At 39.6% G+C, this 26,168-nt stretch overlaps 1 protein-coding gene across 1 annotated transcript; it reads right to left on the reverse strand.

The window, feature by feature from the left end:
- Window positions 1–4,338: 4,338 nt before the first annotated feature.
- On the reverse strand, window positions 4,339–25,462 carry LOC100891666 (KAT8 regulatory NSL complex subunit 3). Its single transcript, XM_030985397.1, has 14 exons — window positions 25,352–25,462; window positions 21,803–22,117; window positions 19,746–19,916; window positions 18,578–18,668; window positions 17,339–17,422; window positions 16,655–16,756; window positions 15,566–15,703; window positions 14,613–14,831; window positions 13,475–13,546; window positions 12,837–12,911; window positions 11,853–12,074; window positions 10,154–10,372; window positions 9,148–9,571; window positions 4,339–8,121 (listed from the first exon to the last, which is right to left on the reverse strand). The coding sequence occupies exons 2-14, from the start codon at window positions 22,021–22,023 to the stop codon at window positions 6,164–6,166; spliced, it is 3,996 nt and encodes a 1,331-aa protein (XP_030841257.1). The 5' UTR covers window positions 22,024–22,117; window positions 25,352–25,462; the 3' UTR covers window positions 4,339–6,163.
- Window positions 25,463–26,168: the final 706 nt, after the last annotated feature.

Consider the following 26,168-nt stretch of genomic DNA (forward strand, 5'->3'; position numbering starts at 1 on the left):
TATGTGAGAACTTCACGAAGTAAGCAAATGTTATGTAACATTCGACATAGTTTGAGTAAAACAACAATATTGCAAACTTTCCAAAAAGATGAAGTTCAAATCTTGCGCAAAGTTTCTTATTTTGCCCAGTTTCATAAGAGAACAGCTACTGCAATACCATTCTCTAATGTAATGTGTATAAAGAATACTTTATTAATTATTATTGCATAACTTATCATCATTCTGAATTAGATGAGGGATGGTAACATATTGAATGTCGGAAAGAATTTTATGCTACTCTCATTAATATTATTCAAACATCAAAATCCTTTAATATTAAGTCATTAAATCATGAACCAGTAACCCCTTCCAAGTCTTTGGAGTAATGTTCAGTCCCAGCTATGTTTCATATTTGTTTTGCATGAACTCAGAAAAACAGTAATTGTCGCACTCTGATGCAGATTGTTCTTCAGAAAATCAATGGGTACTCTTTAAAATTAAATTCACTGTTCTAAAGTTGGTTCGCCGTCCAAAATGACAGTACATGTATCTATATCATACGCAAATAATTATTTCATAGTCATGATTAGGAATTGAATTAATTATTATTAACTTTGGCTAGTGTAGGTTGAACTAAATAACATATTTATATGTATAATGTCCACCGCCCCCACCTTATATCTCCACATGGCATATGACCCTAGCACACGTGGCGTTATTTTGATTGCGTTATTATCTGCGCTAATAAACCATGTAAATGCATACGCCAATGATTCAACGCGTGGTTTCCATTTCCATTGGTGCATTTTACATTCAAATTTTGCACGGCGTCAATCTGACATGCCGCATTAAAGACGGCGTCAGGCGCTGACGTAGTCCTGCGTCAATAAAATGACGCCTCGTGTGCAACGGTCATAATGGTTAACCCATTGCCTACTGGAACCGGTTGGCTCCTGTATTAATCCTATGGTAATGAGAGAATTCAGTAGTCGATGAGTTAAGATGCGTCAAGATGCGTCAAGAATTTGATTGATTGATTAGGTGCCCATTGTATTGGTCACTATATGATTATTGTTTGTGCTGTCCATGGTGTCGTTGCATTGATTCATTCGTATTATCGAGAATAAAAGTACCTATATTATTTAATGACAATTGAACTCGTCTCATGCGTCTTTCCTGTTTCATTTTCGCCCTTCCTATTAGTTCAGAATGGTTGCGAGCGTAAAACGGGGACACATTCGTCTGAAATATCGCCTCTCTGTCTATTCCTCACTCTGTTTTATCTTTTCCATCTCTCTTTTTGCCTTCTCAGTTATGCTATTTTTCCTGTCTAACTGTTCCTGAATAATATCTTTCCAATCTGTTTCCTCTCTATCTCCCCTCCTCGCAAATTTCTCAATTCTGTAGTAATCTGCCTTTCTCACTAGATCTACCCTATTCCTTCTCAAGCTACCCTCCTCCTCTCTCTCTCTCTCTCTCTCTCTCTCTCGCTCTCTCTCTCTCTCTCCCTCTCTCTATCTATCTCTCCCTCCCTCCCTTCCCCACTCTCCCTTTGGCTGTCTATTCATTATCTCTCCCTATTCATCTATTATATCTCCTCCGCCATAGTTGGGAGCGCATCACAGGGGCCTTATACCAGGAGGAGAGCGAGAAACACCTGGCACGAAGGAAAGGCGTTGATGAAGCGATGGTGATGAAGCTGGACCTCGTTCTCAGGCCAAATGTATTTCATCACGCCACTGTTCTCCTGTTCGCTTGATTAACCCCGGGTTGCATACTCATGAATAAGAGAGCGCAATGAGGGAGGGAGTGAGGGGGGCATTTAGGAGGAGGATGGGAAGATGGTGGAAGGATGAGGTTAATGAAGATGGAAGCAGAATAGTAAATGCAATCTGATGTGAAACGAAAGCTATTACAAAAAGATGAAGAAGGTCGGATGACTGGGTTGGAATGTGATGGTACTGATGATGATGATATATTGATGATTATTGGGACCCTTGTGATAAATGATATAATGAAGCTAAATATAACTATATATGCGTGATGATGAGGGTGGTGACGACGACTACGACGATGATAATGATGATGGTGGTGGTGGTGATGGTGGTGGTGGTGGTGGTGGAGCAGAGCGAAGAGAGAAACAGAGAAAGAGACTGAGAAATAAACAACGTTAGAAAGAAAAAGAAAAAGAATGGAGACAGGTGAAAGGAGGGTGAGAATGTAGGAGAAGACAGTGATGAGAATTTGAAATAGAAGAGAAGAGAATGGGAAAGGAGAGAGGAGCAGCAAAAAAAACGAGATGAAAAAGAATGACATCACAACAGCAGACGTGACGGAGATGGAAAAAGCTGAGGTAACGTGAGGAGAGGAGGAGGCAAGGAAAATAATGACGGATTGGATAGAAAACTAGGCTGTCTCGATGATGATACTGGTTAGTGGTCGATGAGAAGAATGAGTGTGCTGATTGCCGCAGCTGGTGCCTAAAAATGATGTGTTTGGATGCAGGGCAGCCCTGGTTGCATGTACATAATGGATACCAAATCGCGTCTATTATGCTAATGCAGGGATACTGATGTGGTCATTACGTTAAATCCGTTGTATACTATTTCTTTCTCTGTCTGTCTGTCTGTCTCTGTCTCTCTCTTTTAAATCTCACTCTCTCTCTAGTATATATATCCATCTATCTATCTATCTCTCCCGTTCCTCTCCCTGTCCATCTCTTTTCCTTCTCCTCGTCCTCCCTTTCTATCTCCCCTCTTCTATATGCTAGTTCCTTTTGTTTTCTAATTTACTTTCTGTATCCATCATTGTCTTTCTCTCCCATCGCTCACCTCCATCCACTTACAATACCAATGGACTTGTATCTTTCGTTCCAATATTTCATTCCATTAAAAAAATTCATCGGATTAATATGCTTATTATATAAGCAGTTGCAAAAAGAAGAACAAAAAGAAAAAGAAAAAAAGAGATTCAATATGCCACGTCATCGCCATCATCATCGTTCCTTCGACCTCCCCTTTTTTTTCTTTGTTGGGATATGGATAAATGTTATTCATAAAACGAAGTTAGCACGCCTGTCATAATTAGGTAATGAAATTAGAATTTTCGAGAATTGCAGGCTGGAATAAATTACCATTACCACCACCAAGGCACCAACAACATCACCACCACCACTACCAGCAGCGTCATCTACGTACCAACACACCACCACTACCATTATCACCTCCACCACCACCAGCAGCACCACCATCATCACTACCACCACCATTATTATCATCGACCATCCTCTTTCTCTAGATATCTCGCTCCTCTCTCATCCCCTGACCGCTTCATTGGATACTCGCAGCGCATCTACATAAATAAAATACGCCATCATAGTGCAGACCTCTACATCACTGAAGGTCACACGGCCCAAGATCAAGGATTTAACATGAAGCATATTAAATAGCTGTCTGCACCATTCCTCTTTATCCTGGCCAATCATAACCATATGCTTTTAAAAGGTTACACTCTAGTAAATATGTGGGTGGAAATTTTGTTTCATCTTTCGTCGAAAAGGAATTTGTATTGGTTGTTGAACAAGCAGAGGTGAAGTGTTTGGAAAATTGAATGAGCTCTCGCAAAGACAACTGGTGAAAAGACCCCCATCATCTACTCCTCTTTCTCTTCCATCTCTCCCACTATCTCCGTCTCTCTTTACCTTCCAACCTCTCTCACCTTCCCTCCCTAGCCCAAAACAAATAAAAAGGAAAAAAGACTTCATAATGGCTGCTGGTTATTTAAATTATGTTTACCTTTTAATTGCTCATTCTCCCTACCAGAACATACCTGCCAACTTCCAAATCGAAATTTAGGATTCTCCTTTGCCAAAATAAGGACAGAGTACTCTGTATGTTTTTATACAGATGCTTTCAGCAAATAAGAAGAATCTAGGGTACATAACGTTTCTTTGAAAGAGGAGAAAGGAGGACTCATTTCTCCAAAATATGAAATAGGTGCCTGCTATGATAAAAAAAGTTATGAATTGCTTAAACAAGTCTGGGTACTTGAAACGAAATAGTACTGCTCCATACGAATGCTGCTGTGTGATGCCTGAATGGAGAACTGGGACCTGTTTCACAAAGCCCTTTTTCAATGACAAATTACAAAAAATCAGTGACAAATTTCCTGATAACCAATCAGAAGCAAGGATTTCAGTAGCTTATAACAAAAACTGTCATTTGTCACTGATGACAAGTTTTGTGAAACGCCCCGCTATCAAAATACCTCGCAAGATATGGTCTGAATTATTTCTTCATGGAAATAAATTGTAATCGCGGCAAGCAACACTAGTACTTAAAAAGATGGATTCACAAAGACTTTCCAGGTAATGAACATTTTTAATACAATGTATACAACCAGCAAAACATCAAAATATGTTCGCTTCGAACATTGGAAATGACCCCAGACATCTTCAGTTGATTTGTGGTGGAAACCTCAATTTCAAGCATAATTTGTATTCTGTAATGTTTTTGTGTGCTTTACATTGTGGTTACAAACATACAATACTTGTTGCGCTGTGAACTCAAAGATGTGGTTTTGTAAAATGGCAAAGCCTGGTAAAACTCCAAATTGTGTAAATTTTACGATCATGTACATTATTGGCTTTCTCTTGCGTCTAAATAGTTAATTTTCAATCAACAATTTCTGAAGTGAAAACTACATCATGTTAAACATGTAAACTGATGCCATATCAGCATTTATACATGCATGTGTTAATTATCAATTGAGAACCGATTTGATGAGATAACCACCTGGCAGTGACCTTGCAAGGAGGTCTAATCCCAACTGCCCAAACTAGTGCAGATGGGCTTCAAATGTGAGAAATATTATACCATAATCATTATATGTTGTGGTTATAATTTAGGCCAACACATGAAAACAAAGCAGCTAAAAATTCAACGCAAACTGCACAACATGAAATTCACAATTATGGATACATGGACACTGTATGTATACTTGGGACAACCTTGCAAGTAGAAAATGTATGTGCCTGGAGCACTGGACATTTCAAAATGCACAAAGATACCGTAATGTTAAGTTCTGGTTGTGAAAACAAGATTGCACGAGCCTTATATCGTCCAATGTGTATGAAGGGATATATGCAGGAGATGTTTTAAAGATAAAGTTGAGTTCTGGTCATGCGATTGCATTTTGAAAGAAATAGTGTGGAATCGTTAAGAAAAGGTTGACCATCTAGCATATAAGTATTGGTGTGTATACTCACTAAACTGCAAGGTTCTGCAATCATCAAAATGATAAGAAAATTGGCCCAGTCTTGGTAAAGTTTCAAGCACTGTACACAGAAATATGTATATGGGACGTTTATGATGTTACATGCCATATTTAGAATATTATAGCATTTGAAGAGCCATGCTTTTCAGGCCACATTTGATATCAGATGTTCCTCCACACTTGCATAATACAATGAAAACACTTACAAATTATTTTTCTTCCCAGAACTTAACCTTCTCTTTAAATTCTGTCCATGAATATATCCAAATGGAACTCAAATCGAGGCTCCTACTCCACTCTGCAAGCTCCCAAGCTCCATGCACAGCAATACAATATAGGTGTGTTGAATTTGAACAAATATATTTACAACCATCTAACAATTTTATGCAAAATATTGCAATGTCAGAGCTTAAATTCTGGCCTGATGTAGGGTTGGCTTGAGTATTCCATATTATTTGATTCCTAAATTCATAAACTGTTAACAAAAATGAACATGATTGTCTTAATATGTCAATAGTAACAGCAATAATACAAATATTAAAAAACCCATTAAGATTTAAGAACACACACAAAAACAAAACATGATAACTGCACATGCAAAAATATGTCATGTGTTTGAGCTACTTTACAGCAAAATCCATATTCTTACATTAATGTGAGATTAAAGGCACATAAAACATCATGTGCCCAGGAAGAGGATATCATTTCTATAACAATCATAGAACAGTGTCTTGACAATTAGCCTGATAAGTTTTAGAGAGGGGGGGGGGGGGGGGGTTAACTAATATACTTCAATACAGAGTTAATGCCATTCAGGTTCTCAACAGATGAGTCTATATACAATATGTGCAAATATATACTTACATAATTTACACTTTTAAATACATTCAATGTACATTACATTTATCTATCATTCCGAGAGCTGTCTTGGGGCCCTGGCCCGCCTGGTACGACTATTACCAGACGGTTGGACAGTCACAACAGACTCGCGTGATCCCTCCGCTTCTGAGCTTTTGGATGTCTTCTCCACCAGGAATGGGCTGGATAATGGTTGCCTGGATGCGGCGGTAGAGGTCAGGAGTGTCAAACCTGGTGTGGATACCAGTGAGGACATGGATGACGTGGTGGTGGTGGTCATTCCTGCTGCGGTCGATGAAGGTGTGGGTGGTCTGGATGCAGTCGTGACCATGACGGTCTTTTGAGCCCTCGCTGCCCGCTCGGTGCTTGCCTTGAGGCTGCTGGACAGGGCAATGAAAGGGGCTGAGGCAGACAGCTTAGGTTTCTGGGACATGGACATGACTGGATCTTTTGGCCTGGAGACAATCTTGATGGTGGTTGTAGCGGGTGCTGATAATGTCTTAAATGATGACTTGCTCTCCTTCAGATGCTCCTTGAGTTTGGCCAAAGGAAGAGTGTCAAGATCGACTACAGCCTGGGAGCTATCTTCACTTTGGGGGCTTTGGCTTTTCTTGGAGTTCACGCCCTTCAGTTTGGACAATGATACAGAATCAGTGTCCGGCATGGTCTTTTCTCTTACGCTGTCGGAAGTGCTTGTTGTCAATATTGAAGAAGATCCTAAGGACACAGTGACTATCTTGCCTGCAGCAGCAGCCTTATTCAAAGACTCTCTGGCAGGCAGTTTGTTAGTGATGATTGCGGGTGTGATCGTCTTTGAGTGGGAACTAGCTTTCGAATGGGAAATAGACTTGGACTGTAAACTGGTCTTAGACTGCGAAGTGGCTTTTCCTCCTGAGACACTTGGTTCTAATTTGGTGAGGGGTAGAGAGCCATGCTCTAGGTTTTTGAGGATCTTTGCCTGTGTAACTGATTGAGTGCTATGTGTGACAGTCAAAGAGGCTGTGGTAAGTGGGAAGTCGTGAAACTGCAGCTTCTGAATAGCTTGCACCTGTGCATCTCTTTCCTCATTCGAAGACTTCTTTGAAGACTTGGAGCTAGTGCTGGTAATCTGCTGAGCCCCAATTAGACCCAAGATAGATACATCCGATGAGACCTTGGAGGACTTGCTCCCCGTGATGACACCCGATGGGGTACTGGACTTGACTCCAGAACTCCTGGCCATGACTGGAGGAGCTTTAGTCGTGACCAGAGTGACACAAGTCGACTTGGCTGGGGCAGACTGTGCTGCTTTCAGAGCGGTGGAGATCAGGTGCGGAAGGTGCATGGCCAGACTGGATGTCTTCACGTCAGAGTTGGCACTTACAGAGAAGTGGACGCTAGACGTCTTGCCAGAGTACGATGAGGATGATACCGTTGTTGTCTCCGAACCTGCTCCCTTTGGACCTGATGGCTTTGAGGGTCCACTTGTCTTGCCAGCTCCGGTCTCAGCACTAGTCAGGGCCTGTCCAAAGCCCTGCTTGGTGCTGAACATGCCTTCCAGGACTCTCATCTGGGCACCGGATGTCTCCTTCAGCTGACTCCCCTGGATGTTGAAGCTCAAGCCATGCAGGAGACTACCCTGCGATCCACCAGACGAGGACGATGCCGAAGACACAACACCCATCTGCTGCAGCTGAGTCAAGGACTGTCCAGAATCAATCGTCACCCTTGTTCCTGCAACCGGTCGTCCCTGCACTGTGGTGCTCGTCGATGATCCAGGACCTTGAGAACTTAGCGTAGTTGAAACAAGTGTGTATGTGGTCGGAGGCCTGCCGCTCTGGGTGGGGTTGTGAATAGACACACCTTTAATCTGTGCAGGGGATGGTGACACAGAGACAGTGCTGCCCGTTTGGCCCCTGGTGATGATTGGCAGGTCAGCCATCTTCACCTGCTTCCGTCGTACAGTAGCTGGGCTCTGAGTGGCACTCCTCTTGGGTGCCTGTTTCACTATAATGGTTGTAGCATCGATGCCTGCAAGCAATAGTGGGAAGAAAAAAAGTGCTCATTTTCAAAACAAATACATTTTACCCCATCATTGAGCCTTACTATTATTCCTTGTGAACTAAAATCATCTTGTATCACCTAATCCAGCAATACACACAAAAAATGTAAATAGGCATGGTTACATGCTTTACACATAAACTACAGGAAGCATAGCATTGAATGGACATTTAATTGACAATTTATTTACTTCATTTGTAAATTCATGTTCATGTAGTAACTGCTTACAGTGTTGCAATAACCATTTGAAATATATACATATATATATTTTTTTAAACGGACAAACTCCCCCCCCCCCCCCTCTATTTAGGCATTAGTATTTTATTTTATGATGAATTAAATAAAGATCAATTTCAACTTGTATTTCGAAGAAAGATACTTCCTCCTGTAATCTATAAAAAAACCCACTCTTTTCTGTTCAAGGCTTACAGTAATGTGCTTTTTAATCACTCCATGAAAGAGATCACAGATAAAAGGTAGTGTATCCCTTTTGAAGCCAACATCAAATTCTGTAGAACTTTGCATGAATTATGAATATGTCATGTATGTCCTATCTGTGAAATTTAAACGTTAGCAGTGTCCTAGTATTCAAATTATACAAGTAAACCCGTTAACTTTCAAGACTTCACTGCCAGACACTACTGAGTGACTGACTGACTTTCATTTTCTTTGGAACAAATATAAATAAAATGAGCTGTAAAGGATATGAGGTTTTGTACACATCTATAACCCGCTTCTTGTGATTATCATATTACACGGTACAAGGGTCAGAAAATCAGATAGTTTTACTTTATATGCATAATTTTAGGAGCGCATTACGAACATTTCTAACGGTCGATATAATTCCACATAGAGGCAATTACCAGTCCTAATCTTTCAAGAGGAGTTTTTAGTTGGTATTATCTCTCATTTACCATAGGATTTACAGAAGTTATATTTTCAGCCTGCCAAAGGGACACACCACCTTTAAGACGAGTATCCACAGAAAAAGCCTACCTTCAGTGCCAGCGTGTGTACCTGCCGCCTTCGGGCCTCCAAACCTGACCGAACCTTTGGTCTTGGGTGTCTTCTCTTCTTTGCTCTGACTAGCCACCCGGGCCAGGTACGCTGCATACTGCGAACTGAATTCCTTGGCCTGGTTCCCGGATGAGAGCGCGGCAGCGAACGAGGTCTTCTGGGTGGGCGTCGCTTGAGCAGAAGAGGAGGCGGAGGGTTTGAGGCCGGAGGGTGTGAACTGCATGACGGGAGGGGCGGAGTGGGGCTTGGAGGAGGTGGGCAGGGGTGCAGGTGGTGGTGGTGGGGCTATCATGGCGCTGGAGGAGGAGGAGGAGGTGATAGGCAGCATGGGTGTAGGGGTAGGTGTGCGGGAGGTGCTGGCTTTGGTGGCCTTCGGAGTGGAGGGCAGGCTGGAGATGCCATGCTGTTTGAGAAGATACGATAGAAACAAGTTTCAATATGTGACAGCTAACATCCCTCTCATGTAACACACTGTTTTGAAAGAAAAGGACATCTAATTCATAATTAGTTTGTAGTACATATGCATCTCATGGCAAATATGAAATTAATAATTATCACCTTTAAATCTAATCCTCCTTTCATTCTTGAACATACATGTAACATGAATCAAGTTGGGTTAAAATTGGATTAGCGGTTCTTCTGTTATTGCAGGAACAAGTTCTTTACAGATTTTTTACACATCCATATTGAACTTTAATCTCTTCAACTCCACAATGTCATCAGTGTATTTTATCAGGCATATTGTAAATTAAATTTGGTTACAATTTTGAATTCATGGCAGTAACAAATAATTACACACAAATGCATGGAATGACACCAAAAAATACAGTCTAACCTGTCATAATGGTTACCTCACTATATAGGCAACCTGCAAATGGTGTTAACCTACGTTTTCCAGGTGCGGCCTTATAGAGAGGTTTGGCTGTAAATTCTTTGTAGAAAAAGATAAACTCACAGAAAGTTTGGGCTAAAATAAAATACTAACCTCGGCAAGGCTTGAAGGAGTGGTGGAACGTCGCCCTGGGATAGATGCTGCCACTGGGGGAGTCTTCCTGCCTTTCATCTCGGTGGAGAGGTTCCTCTGGACTCTCTTCTTCTTCTCCTTCTCTTTCTTCTTGGTGTGGTGATGATGTTCACCCTCCCCATCTCCTGCTCCATGGTAGGTGGATGATAGTACCACAGTAAGGAACTCTGAAACCTCATCCTACAATAAGAACAAAAGAGTTTTACAACTGGATTGCTTCTCCTACAAGGGGGATGTTTCACAAAGAACCATAAGTTGAACTTAACTCTAAGCTGGACTTAAACATTATGGAGACCCATTTGTAGCCTTAAAATAAAATATATTCAAAAGCAAAAATTCAAGTATTTTAGACTTTCATAAATTCCACATCAAAAACATGAAATCTCCTTGATAATAGAAAATATGAATGATTTTAATCAACTTTTAATGCATTTTAAAACAACTTTTACAAAATATTTTCAAAGATGCTAACGGCTTTCCATAATTGTGCAGTCCAACTTTGAGATAAGTTCAACTTAGGATCTTTGTGAAACACCCACCAGGAGTGCAAACATTTCAATAATACTGCCTTGAGGTTGAGGCATACATGTACCTGCAAAAGCCAAAGGGTTGTTCACTATGGCAAAATATTCTAGGATGCAACGAATAGCAGGAGGGGATAAAAAAAAAAAAGCAGCTGCACGCACCAAGATCGTACAGGTGCTTTCTTACCTGCATGTTACAAGATACAGTGATGTCAAGTGCAATAGGCCTATAAAAAGATATGTTGTATTCCTTTCAGATGCCAAAACATCGGTCGGTCAGAATTTTTTTTTTTTTTAAACTTTTTTTTCTTTTCCCTCTTTGGGCTGCTATTTCTCAATTTTGAATGCTTTAATACACATTTTTGTATTCATTATACATTTCTCTAAAAAAACGGTAAAAAAATAAATAATTAAAAGCAGACTGTAGATTTCAAGATTTTTGTGTCGGTCGCAAAGGGCAATACAACATCTTTTTTTTGTAGGCCTTATTTTGCTCTGGCGATTTACTGCAGCTGTTTTATTTGGCTTTTCATGCAGCTTTATTCACACCTAAGAAAATGTCTATGCTAATCCAGATTACAGGATTGAAATGTCACACGACTGGCTTTCTCAAAGTTTGAAAAGGCTCAACTGATTGGTGTTCAAGTTTACTTGAGCAATATGAAAGTAAGTGTGATCATTACAAAATATAGCTGACTACTCATTTACCCATCATGAAAGAAAAGTACTGGGTTTTCGGACTGTTACTTACCATTAAATGGTTATTACACTTGGGAACTGCACATACACTGCATTATTGCTTTCTCAACATATGGCACCTATATTCAACAGCCTATCAGAGGAACAGAATGTGTTCTGGGGGGTGTTTGACAAAGACTAAGATCGACTTTAATTGGACTTAACCATGGCAGGCAGTTCATGCAACGAGCTCCTTCTCAAGGGAGATACAAATTGTGGTCACAAATCTTCAGAATTTACCTTTTTTGATAGTTCGTTGTCGAAGGATAAAATATTATCTAAAGATCATAATTGAGAGACCAACGGTGAGAGCAACCAGTGGCATAAATGGCCTACCATAGTTAAGTCCAACTTAAGTCGATCTTAGTCTTTGTGAAACTCTCCGCTGGTAAACTCACCAGGATGCACCTATCCACCATGGTCTGGGTGACGCCTTCATGGAGCTTCTTGGCCTTGGGGAGTCTGAGACGATCATCGGCCCCGCCTACCACCACAAGGGTGGTGTCGGCCTTCATCCTCTCCCTCAGGTCCTCCAGACTGTCCTGGTTGCACTGGCTCGACTCCTGCCCGATCACGAAGAACGTCGGGGTCTTGCTCTCAAAGAGGGGCTCATCCAGGTCCTACAAGGAAGAGAGTTGCATCGGGTAAGAAATCTTAGAAACAATCTGGAAGATTATACAGACATTTATAATGCACAACATATCCCCTAGAGGTTGCTCATAAACTGAAGGTGCTTAAAACAATAATATAATAATAATATTCAGTATAGCTTCCTGAGTGAGCTGCCAAAGGGATTACCCAAGTTCTTGTATAGCACATAGTACGTTATGAAATAACATCTCTATGCGCCTCAAAAAGCCTTTGGAAATGATTACCCTAGCTTTAGCTCCGGCAATCTTTATCAGTGCACAGTGTATTTCAAGGAATAATCCTACCAGGTCACCATTTACCTCACCTGGGTTGAGTGTGGCAAATGCAGATTAATGTCTTGCCATTAAAACATGTTCAGGAGAAGCTGCTTGACATTCTGTGTGTGTTTTATTTTGATGAACCTCTGGATCACTGGTTAGGGGTACTCTAGGGAGATCTAGCAAGCTATCTCTTGATCCAGGATTGGTTGACTAGTATGGAATGCCCTTGCACTCAAAAAGAGGTTTAACCCTGGCTGCCTCTCTATGTAGCATGTAAAGGATCTTCAGAATGCAGGAAATTTGTAGTATAGTTTGTGAAGTGTCATGGACCTTTTATGACAGGAATATGAATAAGAACTATGGAATAAGAACTTGAGAATTAGACGGATTGGAAATTAGACTAAATGAACAATAGAACAAAAGGGTAGTAGACGAACTGGTTGTAGAACAAACAGCAATAAACCGCCTTACCCCTCTATCTCCAGTGATTCCTCTCATCGGGAAGCCCAGGCAGATGACTGCAGAGACAGACTCTACAATAGCTACCTGCAGATGGAGATTGAAGAGAAAAAAGTCTTTATAGAGTACAGAACAGATTAAACGTTTAGTTAGACACAGTTATCTATATATCTTGTTTTTCTGTTAAGGGTCAGGCTTGACAAGCCTGTGTTCCATTAATTATTCTGCCCTTTTACAAACTAAAGTTCTTTTTTGTTTTATATGTAAACATCACTGATAGAAAATTTGTTGTTGGTGCATACCCCCCAAAAAATGAATATCACATTATATTTCCACTCTTTCAATTTTTAAATTAAATAACATTGTCCCTGTAATCTTACATTATGTAAAGCATGTACACAATTAAAAAAAAAAAAGATCATTCATGGCTCCAGGATTTTTAAGTAAAGGGGGCACTTCAAAACCTTTTCAGTTCAGTCCATGGGACATGACTTTGGCATGGGCAAAACCTCATATACCCATACAGGGGTGGGGTGTGTCGAGGGGGGGGGGGCTTTTGCCTCCTTGAAACTCCCTCTAGACCTGCAACTGATTACAGGCACATGGATGTGGAAGCTGAATTAACAGAAATGATTATTTCATTAACTTACATGGCATGCTACAAGTGCGCCAACAGACCAGCCCAGCAATACGATGGGTCGATTGTGAAAGTTGGTCTTCAGCTAAAATAAAGAGTAAAGAAAAGAGTACTTTATATTCATGTCAAAACAAGGTGTCTAAGACATGGTATCAACCTACAACATGGTAATGAATATGTAATGAGTTAAAAATAAACTGGGCATAGTTTCACAAAACAGTCATAAGCACAAGTTTGCTGACAACCCTTTGAAACCTGTGTATCAAACCCGACACGCCTTTCGATGGGATGTTGGCAAACTTGTACTAGAAGGTTTCTCGAAACGATGCCCTGGAGTTCAGTTCAATAAAAATTTATTTAAAAAAAAAAACAAGCTCAATTCGTCACCAATGGTTTCATGAGTAGAATTGTGCAATCTGTAAAAAAATGTAGACAAAATGAATACACCACACAGCATTTGCAAACATCTATGGCTCATTGTCTTCAATATAAATGGTACGGTTAAACAAGATTTCCACTGTTTTTTTTCTCTTATCATTACTCTTTTCTATTTATTTGCTATTAAATTAGTTAGGCAGGTATATTTTCATAGAAGTATACAACACTCATCATGAAATTTGATGCATTACGTGAGAATTTAGAGCCTTGTCAATATCCACAGCAAGACTAACTCATTAAGTTAATGGAGTATTTTAGAGGGCTTAAAGAATCAGCAAATTAGCAATATCAGTTCTTTCCTTTTACCGATACACCCATTCAAGAAAATACCACATGAATGATTATTACCCGGGGTAATAATGTCAGAGCACCAGGAACGTCATGACGGTGGGTGTGACAGACACGTGCACTTTATAAGATACCACCATTATTATTACTATTATTATTTATCAAAATAAATCTCTTTATTAAAAAGAAACAAACAATCAAGTTACTAAATCTCATTCTTTTGGCATTTAGAAGATCAGGGCCCCGTCTTACAAAGAGTTGATATCAATCGCATCTTATTTTGTATTGATATCATTGCAACTATGTATATAAGAGATAGGAAACTGCAAACTTGCGATTGATTTGGATCAATCGCAACTCTTTGTAAGACAGGGCTCAGCATTCTTGATGAAGACCATTCTGCATTCCTGCATGCACCTACATACCTCTGCTACTTTAGTCCTGACCGAGCCTATCATGTGTTCCAGGCACTGTGCGATGGTGATACCTGCCCCACCCTCCGGGGCATGGACGGTGACCGGGACCACCTTACCCAGGTTGCCCAGCTGAGAGTTCCAATACCTGGTGCGACGGGACTGCGGCATGGAGGGGTGGACGGGGCCGTCAGGGGCGATCAGGAGGATGGGGGCACCAGGAAGCTTTTTCTGAGGGAAAGAAAAAATATTGAGGTCACATAGTTGAAGAAATATATAGTATATGATACAGAAATCTTTCATTGGTTGGGGTAATCATAATATTTGTTTAAGTTTCTACCACCCTTAAAATTTAGTAGGCTTTTATTCCACTCCTGTGGACTTTCTCAAGATCACTGGAGCAAAGATAGGTGACAATGAATAAACAGAGTTCCTATTCAGTGAGGGATTTAATCCTTTTAATCCAGATGGATTATTTCACCTTTCCAGACCAGTAGTGTGTTTCATAGTCGATCCTTCACTGAGATGGGACTCTGGCTATTCATTGTTACCTAACTTCGCTTATTATTTGGTGATACCACCAAATTTCAAGGGGGCAGACTTTAGGGATGGACTTACTGGTTTAGGAAAGCCAAGACCTACTGTGTCTGTCCAGTCTCAAAGGCTCTTCAAGCGAGAAGAGCCTAAGAAATTGTGGTATTGACCATCAAAAAACTACACAGGGGCTTGGGGCGAATTAGTCCCCGAAAGTCATAAAAGAGCCAAAAAAATCTACATAGAGTTTGATGCAAGACAAATTAAAGAGTGTTATTTTCATGCAAGCAAGCTTGAAAAGTAGCTCCCGAAATCATTTAAATATTTTTTTTCCCTGTGACCATCACATTCAATATAATGTAAATAGGAACATTATTTAACACAGAATTAACACCCTTCTGGCTCTGAACAGACAAACGATATAGACTTACTGGTTTATGAAAGCTGAGTAGACCAACGGCTGGATCCCAAGGCCTCTTGAGAAGGAGGGAAAGAGCTTCCGAGCTTGTCGTGTTGACCTTCCGCGTAGAGGAGGTGAGGTGTACCATCTTGTCTATCAGAGTGGGAACCTAAAGCAGTAGTAGAAGAAGTAAAAGATCCGGTAGATAAGACAAGTTTCATAATTTGTATAAATGTAATGCTTCCTGGGAGAAATTTCAGTGATTTAAACATATTTGTGGCTTACACCCAGTAAATAAGATTGATCGATCGATCTGTATTGAAATACAAGTCAGAAAAAAAAAATCTTGGAACCAGCAGGACTTGAACCTGCATCTAAGGACAGTGGCTACAGTCAAATTGAAGGAATTTCCAAAGCTCTAGAAATACATACTTCATTTGGCAACTTTGACAGACAGTTGAAATGTACAGAACAGAAATAGCGTTAGGATATACTAAGTAGTGTAATTCGTTCCTATTTGTACTTTCCAACCTAACCAATGAAGAGAAAGATTAAGAAGTTTAACCATTTCCTTTATATAACCTACGACTCCACCATGATATCTGGAATTCTCAGCAAAGCATTAAAGACATCGTTTACCAATGTTAAATCTGATATGCATGGCTCTACATTTTATCAGTGTCTGTGATACATGTATGGTGTAATATTGAAGCCCTAAAAAAACTGTGCTTCAAAATGGCCATGAAGTGCCTCAAAAAAGTAAAAATCTTTGAGTGACCAGTTTTACCATACTCATTTTTCCCAATAGACTACAGTGTTATAAAAACTGTAAGGACAACAAAAAATGAAATTTTGATTTCCAATCATAGATATCTTGATAATCAGACAGGCAATTGGCTTGTAAAAGTCTTGGGATTCAGGTATGACCTAAAGGTTTATAATTATGATTGCAGCATGACCCAAATCCAGGATTTTTTTAGACTCTGAGGCAAAGTTACCCATCCCTTTAATAATTTGAAGCTGCTGATTTCAGCAGTGCATTCATATGCAATTCATTCCATTCATCACATGAATTATAGTAATAAATGATGCAACCAAAGGAAGCAATCAAGGAACCCACCTTAGACTTGAGGTTCTGAAGGACGTCCAGATAGATGGCTAGCAACGAGGAGCTGAGGTTATCCACCAAGACTCCATGAAGCCACTGGGTCAGTTTGGGATCCTGTAGGATAGAAAAGCATTGTCACAGATTGTAAAAGGAAAGTTACACTAGGGGTCACTGGGTCAGTTTGGGATCCTGGAGGATAGAAAAGCAATGTCACAGATTGTAAAAGGACAGTTACACTGAAAGACGAAATCAAACCTATCTTTAAATCAAATTCTGATATTGAGTCTCTTTTCCTTCCTATATGTATGTATTGTTTTCTTTGCTTCAGCCTCTCTTTATTTTTCAATGCTTAGTTTTCTCTAACTGCCAATATTTTTTCTTTTTTCCTGCTCTCATCTGACGATGGATAGTCAACCTGTTCGAAATGTCGAGCCACTCCTACCACCCATCCTCTCCAACCGGCGCTATAGTTTAGAACTATAAGCTCAAGAAAGATTACCAACAGTCCTTTTCAGGACTACACACACTCAAGAAAGAAAGAATACAGACAGTCCTTTTCAGGATTCCTCAATCCTTCTCCGCCCCCTTTCTCACATGGTGCAACTGTATAATATCTGTGACAGTTTTTTTGTTGCATTTAGCACTACATAAATCCAGAATGTTATCATCATCTTTATTTCTTGTAGCATCACGTACCCATCCTACTGAAGCTAGGGTCCGTCGAACCAGCTTGGCACACTTATCAACGTGAATCCTCCTCTTCACTGGCTCATTAGGCACCTAAACCATTGAAAATTGAAAATAAAATCATGTGAATTTTTAGGAAATAGACTATCAATATTTTCAAGTAGTCAGACAAGTACACATTTGTTGTTATGCACATTTACTAAAGGCAACAGTGGGTACTTGAGAGCAGTGTGAGACTTGAATGAACACTACAGAAGAATGATGTCTATATCGTAAAGAACAATATTTAAGTTTGTTGCCAGAATTTACTCTACATAAGTAATTTGTATTATAAACATGTATCATATTATATATTCATTAATTTCTAATACTCTGGCCAAAACTATGTCTATTACAATCTAAAACATCTATTTATTACCAAAAGCCTCCAGCCTCCAGCCTCCAGTTGTGAATATATCTTTTTGTTCTTCAGTTATAATATCAGTTGACACTTCTATACCACACAAATATTATAATAATAATAATAATAGCTATATTTATATTGTGAACATACACTGTACATTTATCTACCCCAGGGGATGCTGAAGGTGCCTGTAGAGTAGTATTGTTTACCTTTTTGCTTTTACAGATATCTGCATATGTTTTGAATGTGCATCAAATACTTTGTGTAGATTAGTAACATATGAGTTTGTTCTCTTACAATCAGATTTCAGACAGCACATATCATGCATGTTATTCATATCAATGTCAAAGTGTGAGGGCCACTGTGAACAGGTCGCAGACAGTGCTTTACACTAATTTTCTTTGTTGGGGGTCAGGACTGGGGAGTGTTTCACAAAGACGTAGATCGGCTTCAAGTTGGACTTAACTATGGCAGGCCATTCATGCCACTGGTTGCTCTCACCATTATGATCTTTAGATACGTTATTTTCCTTCAATAATAAATTATCAAAAAGTGTAAATTCTGTAGATTTGTGACCATGATTTATACGTCCCTTGACAGACCAAGGCCAGTAAGTGGTGAGAGCAAACAGTGGCATGAACGGCTTGCCATAGTTAAGTCCAACATAAAGTCGATCTGGCACCTGTTAGTGTCAAGCCCTGTTACATGTATATAGATCTTGTGTACTCAATAGTAAATACCAGGGAATGAAATCAAACTATCATGACACAAATATGCATGTAAAACACAAAGTCTGATATGAATGGTTAACCTGGGGAATCTACAGGGTAGGTATGGAGCATTACCTTGTCATACGCCAGTCTTGCCAGTCGATTGGCTTGGAGATGCTTGAGAATCTTGTTGAAGAGTTTACTCTGGTGGGCTGTCCAGCCAACTCTGAAGAAGACGAAGGAGAGGAGGAAATTTTTACTGGGGATACATACAGTAAATAGTTGCAAATCATTCATTTACTGGTACTTGCCTTTTGACTCTTTTACAAATGAGTACCCCCCCCCCCCCCAAAAAAAAAAAATAAATAAATAAATAAATAAATAAAAAATGCAGCAAAATCAAAGGTATTGAATTTCACACACATTCATCTAATAACCCAAAATCATGAGTTTGTTGCATGCATTTCTTCTTTCTTTTTGAGCAAATGTGCCACTTAAATTCAATTACACGTGAAATTGTTGTTGATTTTGCAACAAAGAAGGATGATGAGTTAAAGAATGTGAAGGAGAAAAAAAGATGGAGGAGTAAGTGGACAATAGGGTAGGACTAAGATGAGGAGAGTGAGAAAGCAAGTAGAGCAAGAGGGAATGAAAAGTAGGAGAAATAGAAAAGAATGTGGATAGATAGACTGATGAGAGAGAGAATGAGAATGAGGAGGAAGAGAAAGAGGGATATACAGTTAACAACTGAATTATTCATACTCCTTGTAAATTTGAGACATTTTGTGTTTTTTGTAACTCAAGAATGAAAGGCGGGCCAGTTGAATTAGGGCAATTGCTGAATACTGTTTTTATGTATTAGCTTTAACATGTTACATTCTCAAGAAACATAAATTAGAGCATATCAATTTTTTCTCATACTTTAAAAATGACAAAACTTGGTAAGGGTACAAATAATAACTAATTATAACAATAATAATAAATCACATTTATAACGCGCCTAATACTTTGTTTCTAGGGGCAGTAAAATAAAATCCGGGAAGACAGCACCACGATTACACAATATTATTTAATAAAAATTACAGTTTGTTACAGATTTAAAAAATCAAACAACTTAATCTTACTTACGTGTATATTTTACTAAAGATGACTTATTTCATAACTAATAGTAGTATGACATCTATTTATTTATTTATTTATTGTGACATGTTAAGAGAAAACAGAAATTCATGATATGGGTTTGAACTACAATGTAAATGAGTAGGAGGAAAAGAAAGAGAATGTTTCCATTCACATATTGTACCTGGATAGTTTATCCTCCCAGTCCTCATCGCTACGTACATCATCGGGGTCTGTCCGTGCAAAGTTCACATAGCGCTCACACTCATTCATAACAGACTGTGCTTTCTGAAGGTCATAGGGCATGGTATGTGTTTGACCTACTGATACAACATCTATCTCAGCGTCAGCATCACTGTAAAATTGTGGAAAATAAGTCATTTTATATAATCGTAAAATAAATAGTTTGATTCACATATATCGTACAAAGATTCTAGGCTTCTGACTGGTCAAAAACTGCAGGCATGAAATTTGCTACTAACTGCTGGGCAGTGTAGCAAAAAAAATTGACCATGCATAGTTCTACTTGCGAGTACAGTGCAAGGATGCAATAGTTGCACATGAAGTAAAACAATGGATATGGGCAATGTTTCCCAATAAATAAATACATTTTGACAGGCATATTTTGTATATATCTCTTTTTGAGAATTGACAAAGGGGATACCGATTATTACCGGTAGTAAAATATTGACTACTTATTTTCTGGGTCACAGTTGAAACTATTGCTCTTCTGTGATATCAGTACTGCATTAATCACGGTACAGTTTCGAGCTCACCTTGGGCAATAGCTTTGACTGTGCCCAGAGCTGCCAACCTGTCACATTAAAAAAACATATTATTCAGCTTGAAAAAACATATTTTTAGGTGAAAAACCATATTTTGCCTGTTTTACGTTTTTTGTTATTTTCCCTATAAAATGCTACTGCAATCATGTTTCTTTGAATAAAAACGCTTTCAATCATTGAGAGCTGCCGGCCTGTCAGTTAAAAAAAAAAAAAAAAAAAAAAAAAAAAAAAAAAGATTTGTTAAATATATTTAGCTATTTTATCAGAAAAGTCCATTATATAAAACTGAAAGAATCATTGTGTATTGCGGCGCAACACACGATGATGTTATATGCTTAAGTTGCGGCACAAGGCAAGTCTAGAGTCGCAATCAACTTTGTACATAAAGTCAATGCATCAGCAGGTCCGTGTTTATTTTTCATTTGGCTTTTCGAAGATACCATCACATTCGAAGGGCTTGCGATAGGCAAAAAAACTGGTAACAAAATTGCTGATTTCTTGATTTTTAGCGCTTTTTTGGTGAAGCTGTTTCTTAAAACTGGGCTAAGCCCCCGTGAGCTTTAGAAATATGGCTTCGATTCCGCATTTTTGACAGCAAAATTTGGCTTTTGGGATGGATTTTTGGTAGTAAGATCGGGACTTTTTTGTACTGCCACTGTGTGTGTATTGCAGTGCACTGATGATATATGTCATTAGCGTGTGTATGGATGGCCTGGGGAAATGCGCTCGTCTTTGAGTGGTGTACATCCCCTGTATTGTGTGCAATGTACATGCGTGTGCGCTGCAGGAATCGCCGACACAAAGCAATAGCAAAACTATGCATACGCTGGATCTCACAGCCAGCCGCTAGCCACGTTCGCACAGCCATACACGAAACTTTCAAAAAACGTATTTTGGCACAGCAAAACGTACAGACATATTTTCCCCCAAAAAAACGTATTAATACGTTAAAAACGTACTACTTGGCAGCTCTGTGTGCCCCTCAAAACTGTCAATATTTATATACTTTGTTCATACAAGAACTCTGTTGAAGCTTCCTTGAGTAAAATTTCTCTCATGCACAGACCCTTTATTTCCTACCCCCTACAAGTAATTGCAATGACATCCCCTTAGAATTTAACAGCTCTTTCCATATATCATTTTATGCTGATATTTCCTTGCAGCAAATTTCATGAATTGATGATTTCAATTTCAGAGTTCCAGAGCTTTCCACAGCTTTATTGCTTTATGTTTTCATGTACATCTAGACTCCATTTTTCCTGCACTTCTTGCAATGATGACACATCTAGAGCTGTAACTTAACTGTAGGTTAGGTACATGTACATGAATCGTGTTTGATCTAGGGTTGAAGTAATGAATTAAATGAGTGTAGAATATTGCCTCCAAAAAATTGTTGCAAGAGCATGTGTCGTAAAAGCCATTGCATGTAAGTATAATTTTGCTAGTTGCTACTTACACAATGTTCCGTTTGGAAGGCTGAAGTCGGAGGGTCTTGGGAACAAAAAGCATGCGAGCAGGCTTGGCATGGCTGGCGTTAGGATGAGCATTCCAAGCCCGGGAGTAGGAATGGTCCAGGCAGACCAGGTCTGATTCCTGATAGTCTCCGCACAGCTGGGCCAGGAACGAGCAGGATAGCCTTGACCGGAGGCCATGGTCTGGGGTGGAGGACTCGGACATCCTCGCTGGAGACTTGTAGAATGCTGCTAGGTTAGGCAAGATGTACTGTCAGCTCAATAGAAGACAAGTCTCACCCCTGACTCAAAGGGATACACTTTAACACAAAAGAGAAAAAGAGAGGAAAACAAAATCCATTTATAATCGATGTTCATAATGTCAGTCATTGAGAAGTCTGTGTAGCAAAAAGAAAACAACATTTTTTAATACGGGCGATACAAATATGATATCAATAGAGGAAGCTCGGTTGCAAATGTAGATCTAGAGTAAAGGAGCTGGTTTTCGGTCACTTAAGACAAAATCCTATTTTTGGACCCTTTACTTCCTATTTATTATCATTTTTTGTTCAAATCATGAAGCAAATATTATTATTATTTAAACAAAACAAGAATCCCAGAAAAAAATCACGAATTGCCATGACAATATTCATTTCAATTTTCACTGTTTCGGAGTCAGTTTTCGGCATAGCGTACCAGTTTTCGGCCGCATGTACATAGTCAATAGGACGCGCGCGCACGCGCCGTGCGTTTCCGCGCTGATCTATAGCACTAGCGGGCGGAGCAGATATCCCACGCCGGAGCTCCCTGGAGCTCGCCAGGCCGAAAACTAGTACTGCGGTGATCGGATATTGGAATCTGAATTAGACAGAGATATCGTGTGTGCGTTGCGGTGTGCGACTGTGCATTGATTTAATACATGCGATGAGATACTTTTGAGCTTGCGACTAGCACAAAATCGGGCTCTAAATCTGAAAAATACTTGAAATAAAGCTCATTTTATGGTACCCATATTTCTTACAGACACGCGTAAGATACTCGATTTTTCAGATTCGGGTAGCGGGACCGCCGATTACATCGCTAAAATGTGATATTTTAGGATATATTTTTCATTGCAAATGTTGTTCTTCAGTGACACTGGCATGTTATGGTATGTGTGGGATATGTGTTATGCTATTATGCGATGTATTTTAGAGGGATTTTACCTTGCATCCAACCAATCGGCCGAAAACTGGAGCTGGCCGATTACCGGCTCCTTTACTCTACAATGTCAACGGTCAAGATTCAGAGACTTGAAAGCCACATCGCAGATGATAACGAAAGTGAAACTTAGAACAAATCAGGCCATTCATTTTGCCATATTTTTGTGGAACAAACTAGGTTCTTGACACGAGTCTTGTCATGTCTCTTGACTCTTGACCGAGTCATTAGTAGGGAGGCCAATGCCCGGGCGTAAGGCTTCTACACCTACGATTTGTGCGCTCGTCGCCCACTTCAAAAAATTAGCAAAGGGAAAAAAATGATGTAAAAATAAAAATTGAAGAAAATATGAAAAGAAAATACAATTATACATTTCACAACATACCTATAATCACGGATCTGTAACAGTCTTTCACCATTTGTTGACAATCTTGCAGATTTTGACGTTTTTTATTCCAATAATTGTGGTTGCAGACGACCTTGACGCACTCGCACCACCGACTAAGAAAATCCTAGAGGGCGTAGAGGTTTGCTCACTAAAAACCTTCTCATTGGCAGAAGGTAGACCCTAAAAATATGGGATCCGTTTTGAGTAAAGAACTTTTGATAGAGATCAACATTTCAGATGTTCACAATTGCCACTTCTAACAACTAGAAAATATAAAGAAAAAAGATTGTATCTTTTTAAATACAGATTTTTACAAACTGAACATTCGAAAGTAGATAGAGTACGATGTTTCTGTCAATCTTGCGTTGGTTTGAGCCCTATAGCTACATCCATCTCAAAATGAGAAGGAAAACAGTGAACAGTGACGTCATTGTTCGCGCCAAAAATAAAGGGTATTGCGACATAATCTGAGCTCCGGTCAGATCGTGCGCAAAGGCGTAGTCTTATTTATAGACCCTAGTACCTTATTCTCACAGCACTAGATACGAGTGTCGTGCAGTAATGTATGAGAAGTGTTAAAAAAGATATTTCAGTAAAAAAAAAAGTCTACGTGAGCAGTCTATACTCCAATTGAGAATTGAAATGAAAGCCATGATTTGAAGGTGTGTGTTGTATGGTACATGGTTAGTGAGTGTGTATGTTACGTATAGCGAAAGGGAGAGAGAGAGAGAGAGAGAGAGAAATATTAGTACACGTACGTTGCATGCATGGATGTGCGCTATGATTGTGTTCGCTGCAACATGGATTTTAATTGGACCTCGTAACTTCTCGATCGTTGATAATAAGGAATACTCATGAGGAAATCAAATTATTGGAATACACATCTAAGGTAAATATCAATGAATTATATATATTTCTTTCCTTTTTTGAACCATCGTCTTCGCCTCGTAGTAGTAGAAGATGTAATCGTTCGCACATTGATGGCTGGACTTCAGCCTGCATCGGGGCTTGCCTGTGTCGGTGGAGGGATCAACTTAAGAAGAAGGTGTGTACGTGTGCGACCGATTCAAGGCTAGCCGCTGTTGAGTGATTGCACTTTCGCGCGAAGTTTTAAACTTCATCATGAACTTTGTCCCTCGGGCCTGTCTAATTATGAACGTAACTTTGCGACATGAAATATAATTGTTTCAAGGCTCTTACGTACGGAAAGGCGTAGAAGGAAATGGCTACAAACCAGCTGGATATCTCCTATTTGATGGAACCTATGGAGTCGGCAGATGGGTGGATTTTCTTAGTGAAAGTAAATGCTTTCTTTTAATCTTAGTTTTAGTATAAACAAATTAGTAATTAAAAAGTTAGATTTGGGCATTGGCCTCCCTATCATTAGCAAGTTTTCACTGACTAGCGACGCAGCCTTCTACAACGCTGATCTTAGCCGAGGTTTGAGGGGGTCCGCGTAGCGTCCAAACCTACGACAGTATTCAGCCGTATTAGCGTCGGGAGTTGAGCTAGTACGGGGTGGCAAATTCATTTAAATACCCCGTAGTCAGCACTTGCATCGCTGTGCGAAAACTCGCTAATGACCGAGCATGAAGAGTCGAGTGTTGAAAAATTGACGAGATCGATCATCCGATTGGAAGAAATTTAATGGTAGTTGGTACGATTCAGATTAGTGAGAACAGTCTCCAGGCTCACCAGCTTAAAGTCGGCGAGTCTTGCCAGGATATGACTGGTCTAATTCCTTGAAAATATGACACCATTATCAATATTATTATTCGCGATCGCGTAGCTAGCTACCCTAGGCAAAGCCAGGGCCATTACATGAATACACGCGAGTGGGACTGAAATGAAAGTAGATAGGCCTACAGCCCACTAACTATTTTGGCTGTCCGTAAGGACTAAGAAAAAACCCGCTATATTTTATAGAATTTTGTCAGTCTATCCCATTTAATCATGCAACACTTACCTGGTATCACTATCATGTAATTGTAACAATCCCACTCATAAACAACAATGTCTCATCGTGAAAAGATGAAAACAGAAAAGCCACGAGAAGTATGACGTCATCAAGCGCGGGGATTTTAGCCAGTTCACGGTTGCAGTCTGAGCATGAGCAGATAAAGGTCATTGCAGAACAAATTTTGAAATACATGGAGACGAAAATACTGGAAACGTGCTCATGAAAGTTATGTAACATTATTCATTCATGCACATTCAGTGCACTCCATGGTACACAGGTGGAAGTATCCTTTGAAAAGGGGGAACAAAGGATATTTATAAAGCACCTCCACCGCTATAGAAGTGATTATTTTAAAATGTACAAAGTGGGACCTCTTCATGTTTTGAAGATCTGTGGATATTCGGGGTCATTGCAGAGATGTGCTAACCGTGAACTGGTCTATAATAGTGGTTATGAAAGCTCAAAGGGAGAAGCTCTCATCTCCCGGTCCCTGGTATAATAATTTTTTTATAGGCCTACATCGCGTCGTCTTCTTCTTGTTCTTCTTCCAGTTCAAGTGCTGCCAGGGGCGTCGCTAGACCTTTTTCAGTGGGGGGTGTAGAGGCCAACGATTACCGACAAAAGTAGCCACCAATTACCGACAAAATTAAATTTCCAATATCTACAAAGTCAACCCTATAACCTGGGGCCGAAGGCTAAATTGTTTTTCCTATGGACTATCTATAGTACTTGCATATGCGCAAAATGGTCATTTTCCTCGACGACATTAATATACGAATTATTTCTTAAATTTAGTCAGCATCATAGCTATATATTTTAATGC

This window comes from Strongylocentrotus purpuratus, unplaced genomic scaffold, assembly GCF_000002235.5.
Source record: "Strongylocentrotus purpuratus isolate Spur 01 unplaced genomic scaffold, Spur_5.0 spur5_scaffold_15, whole genome shotgun sequence".
In the NCBI taxonomy this organism is placed as follows: domain Eukaryota; kingdom Metazoa; phylum Echinodermata; class Echinoidea; order Camarodonta; family Strongylocentrotidae; genus Strongylocentrotus; species Strongylocentrotus purpuratus.

Coding starts and splice junctions, on each gene's coding strand:
- LOC100891666 (XM_030985397.1), bottom strand. CDS start 22,023: ATGTCCGAGTCCTCCACCCCAGACCATGGCCTCCGGTCAAGGCTATCC. Junction 14,832..15,565: donor TACTCAGCTTTCATAAACCA/GTAAGTCTATAT, acceptor TCTTTCCCTCAG/AAAAAGCTTCCTGGTGCCCC. Junction 12,912..13,474: donor GCGCACTTGTAGCATGCCAT/GTAAGTTAATGA, acceptor CTCCATCTGCAG/GTAGCTATTGTAGAGTCTGT.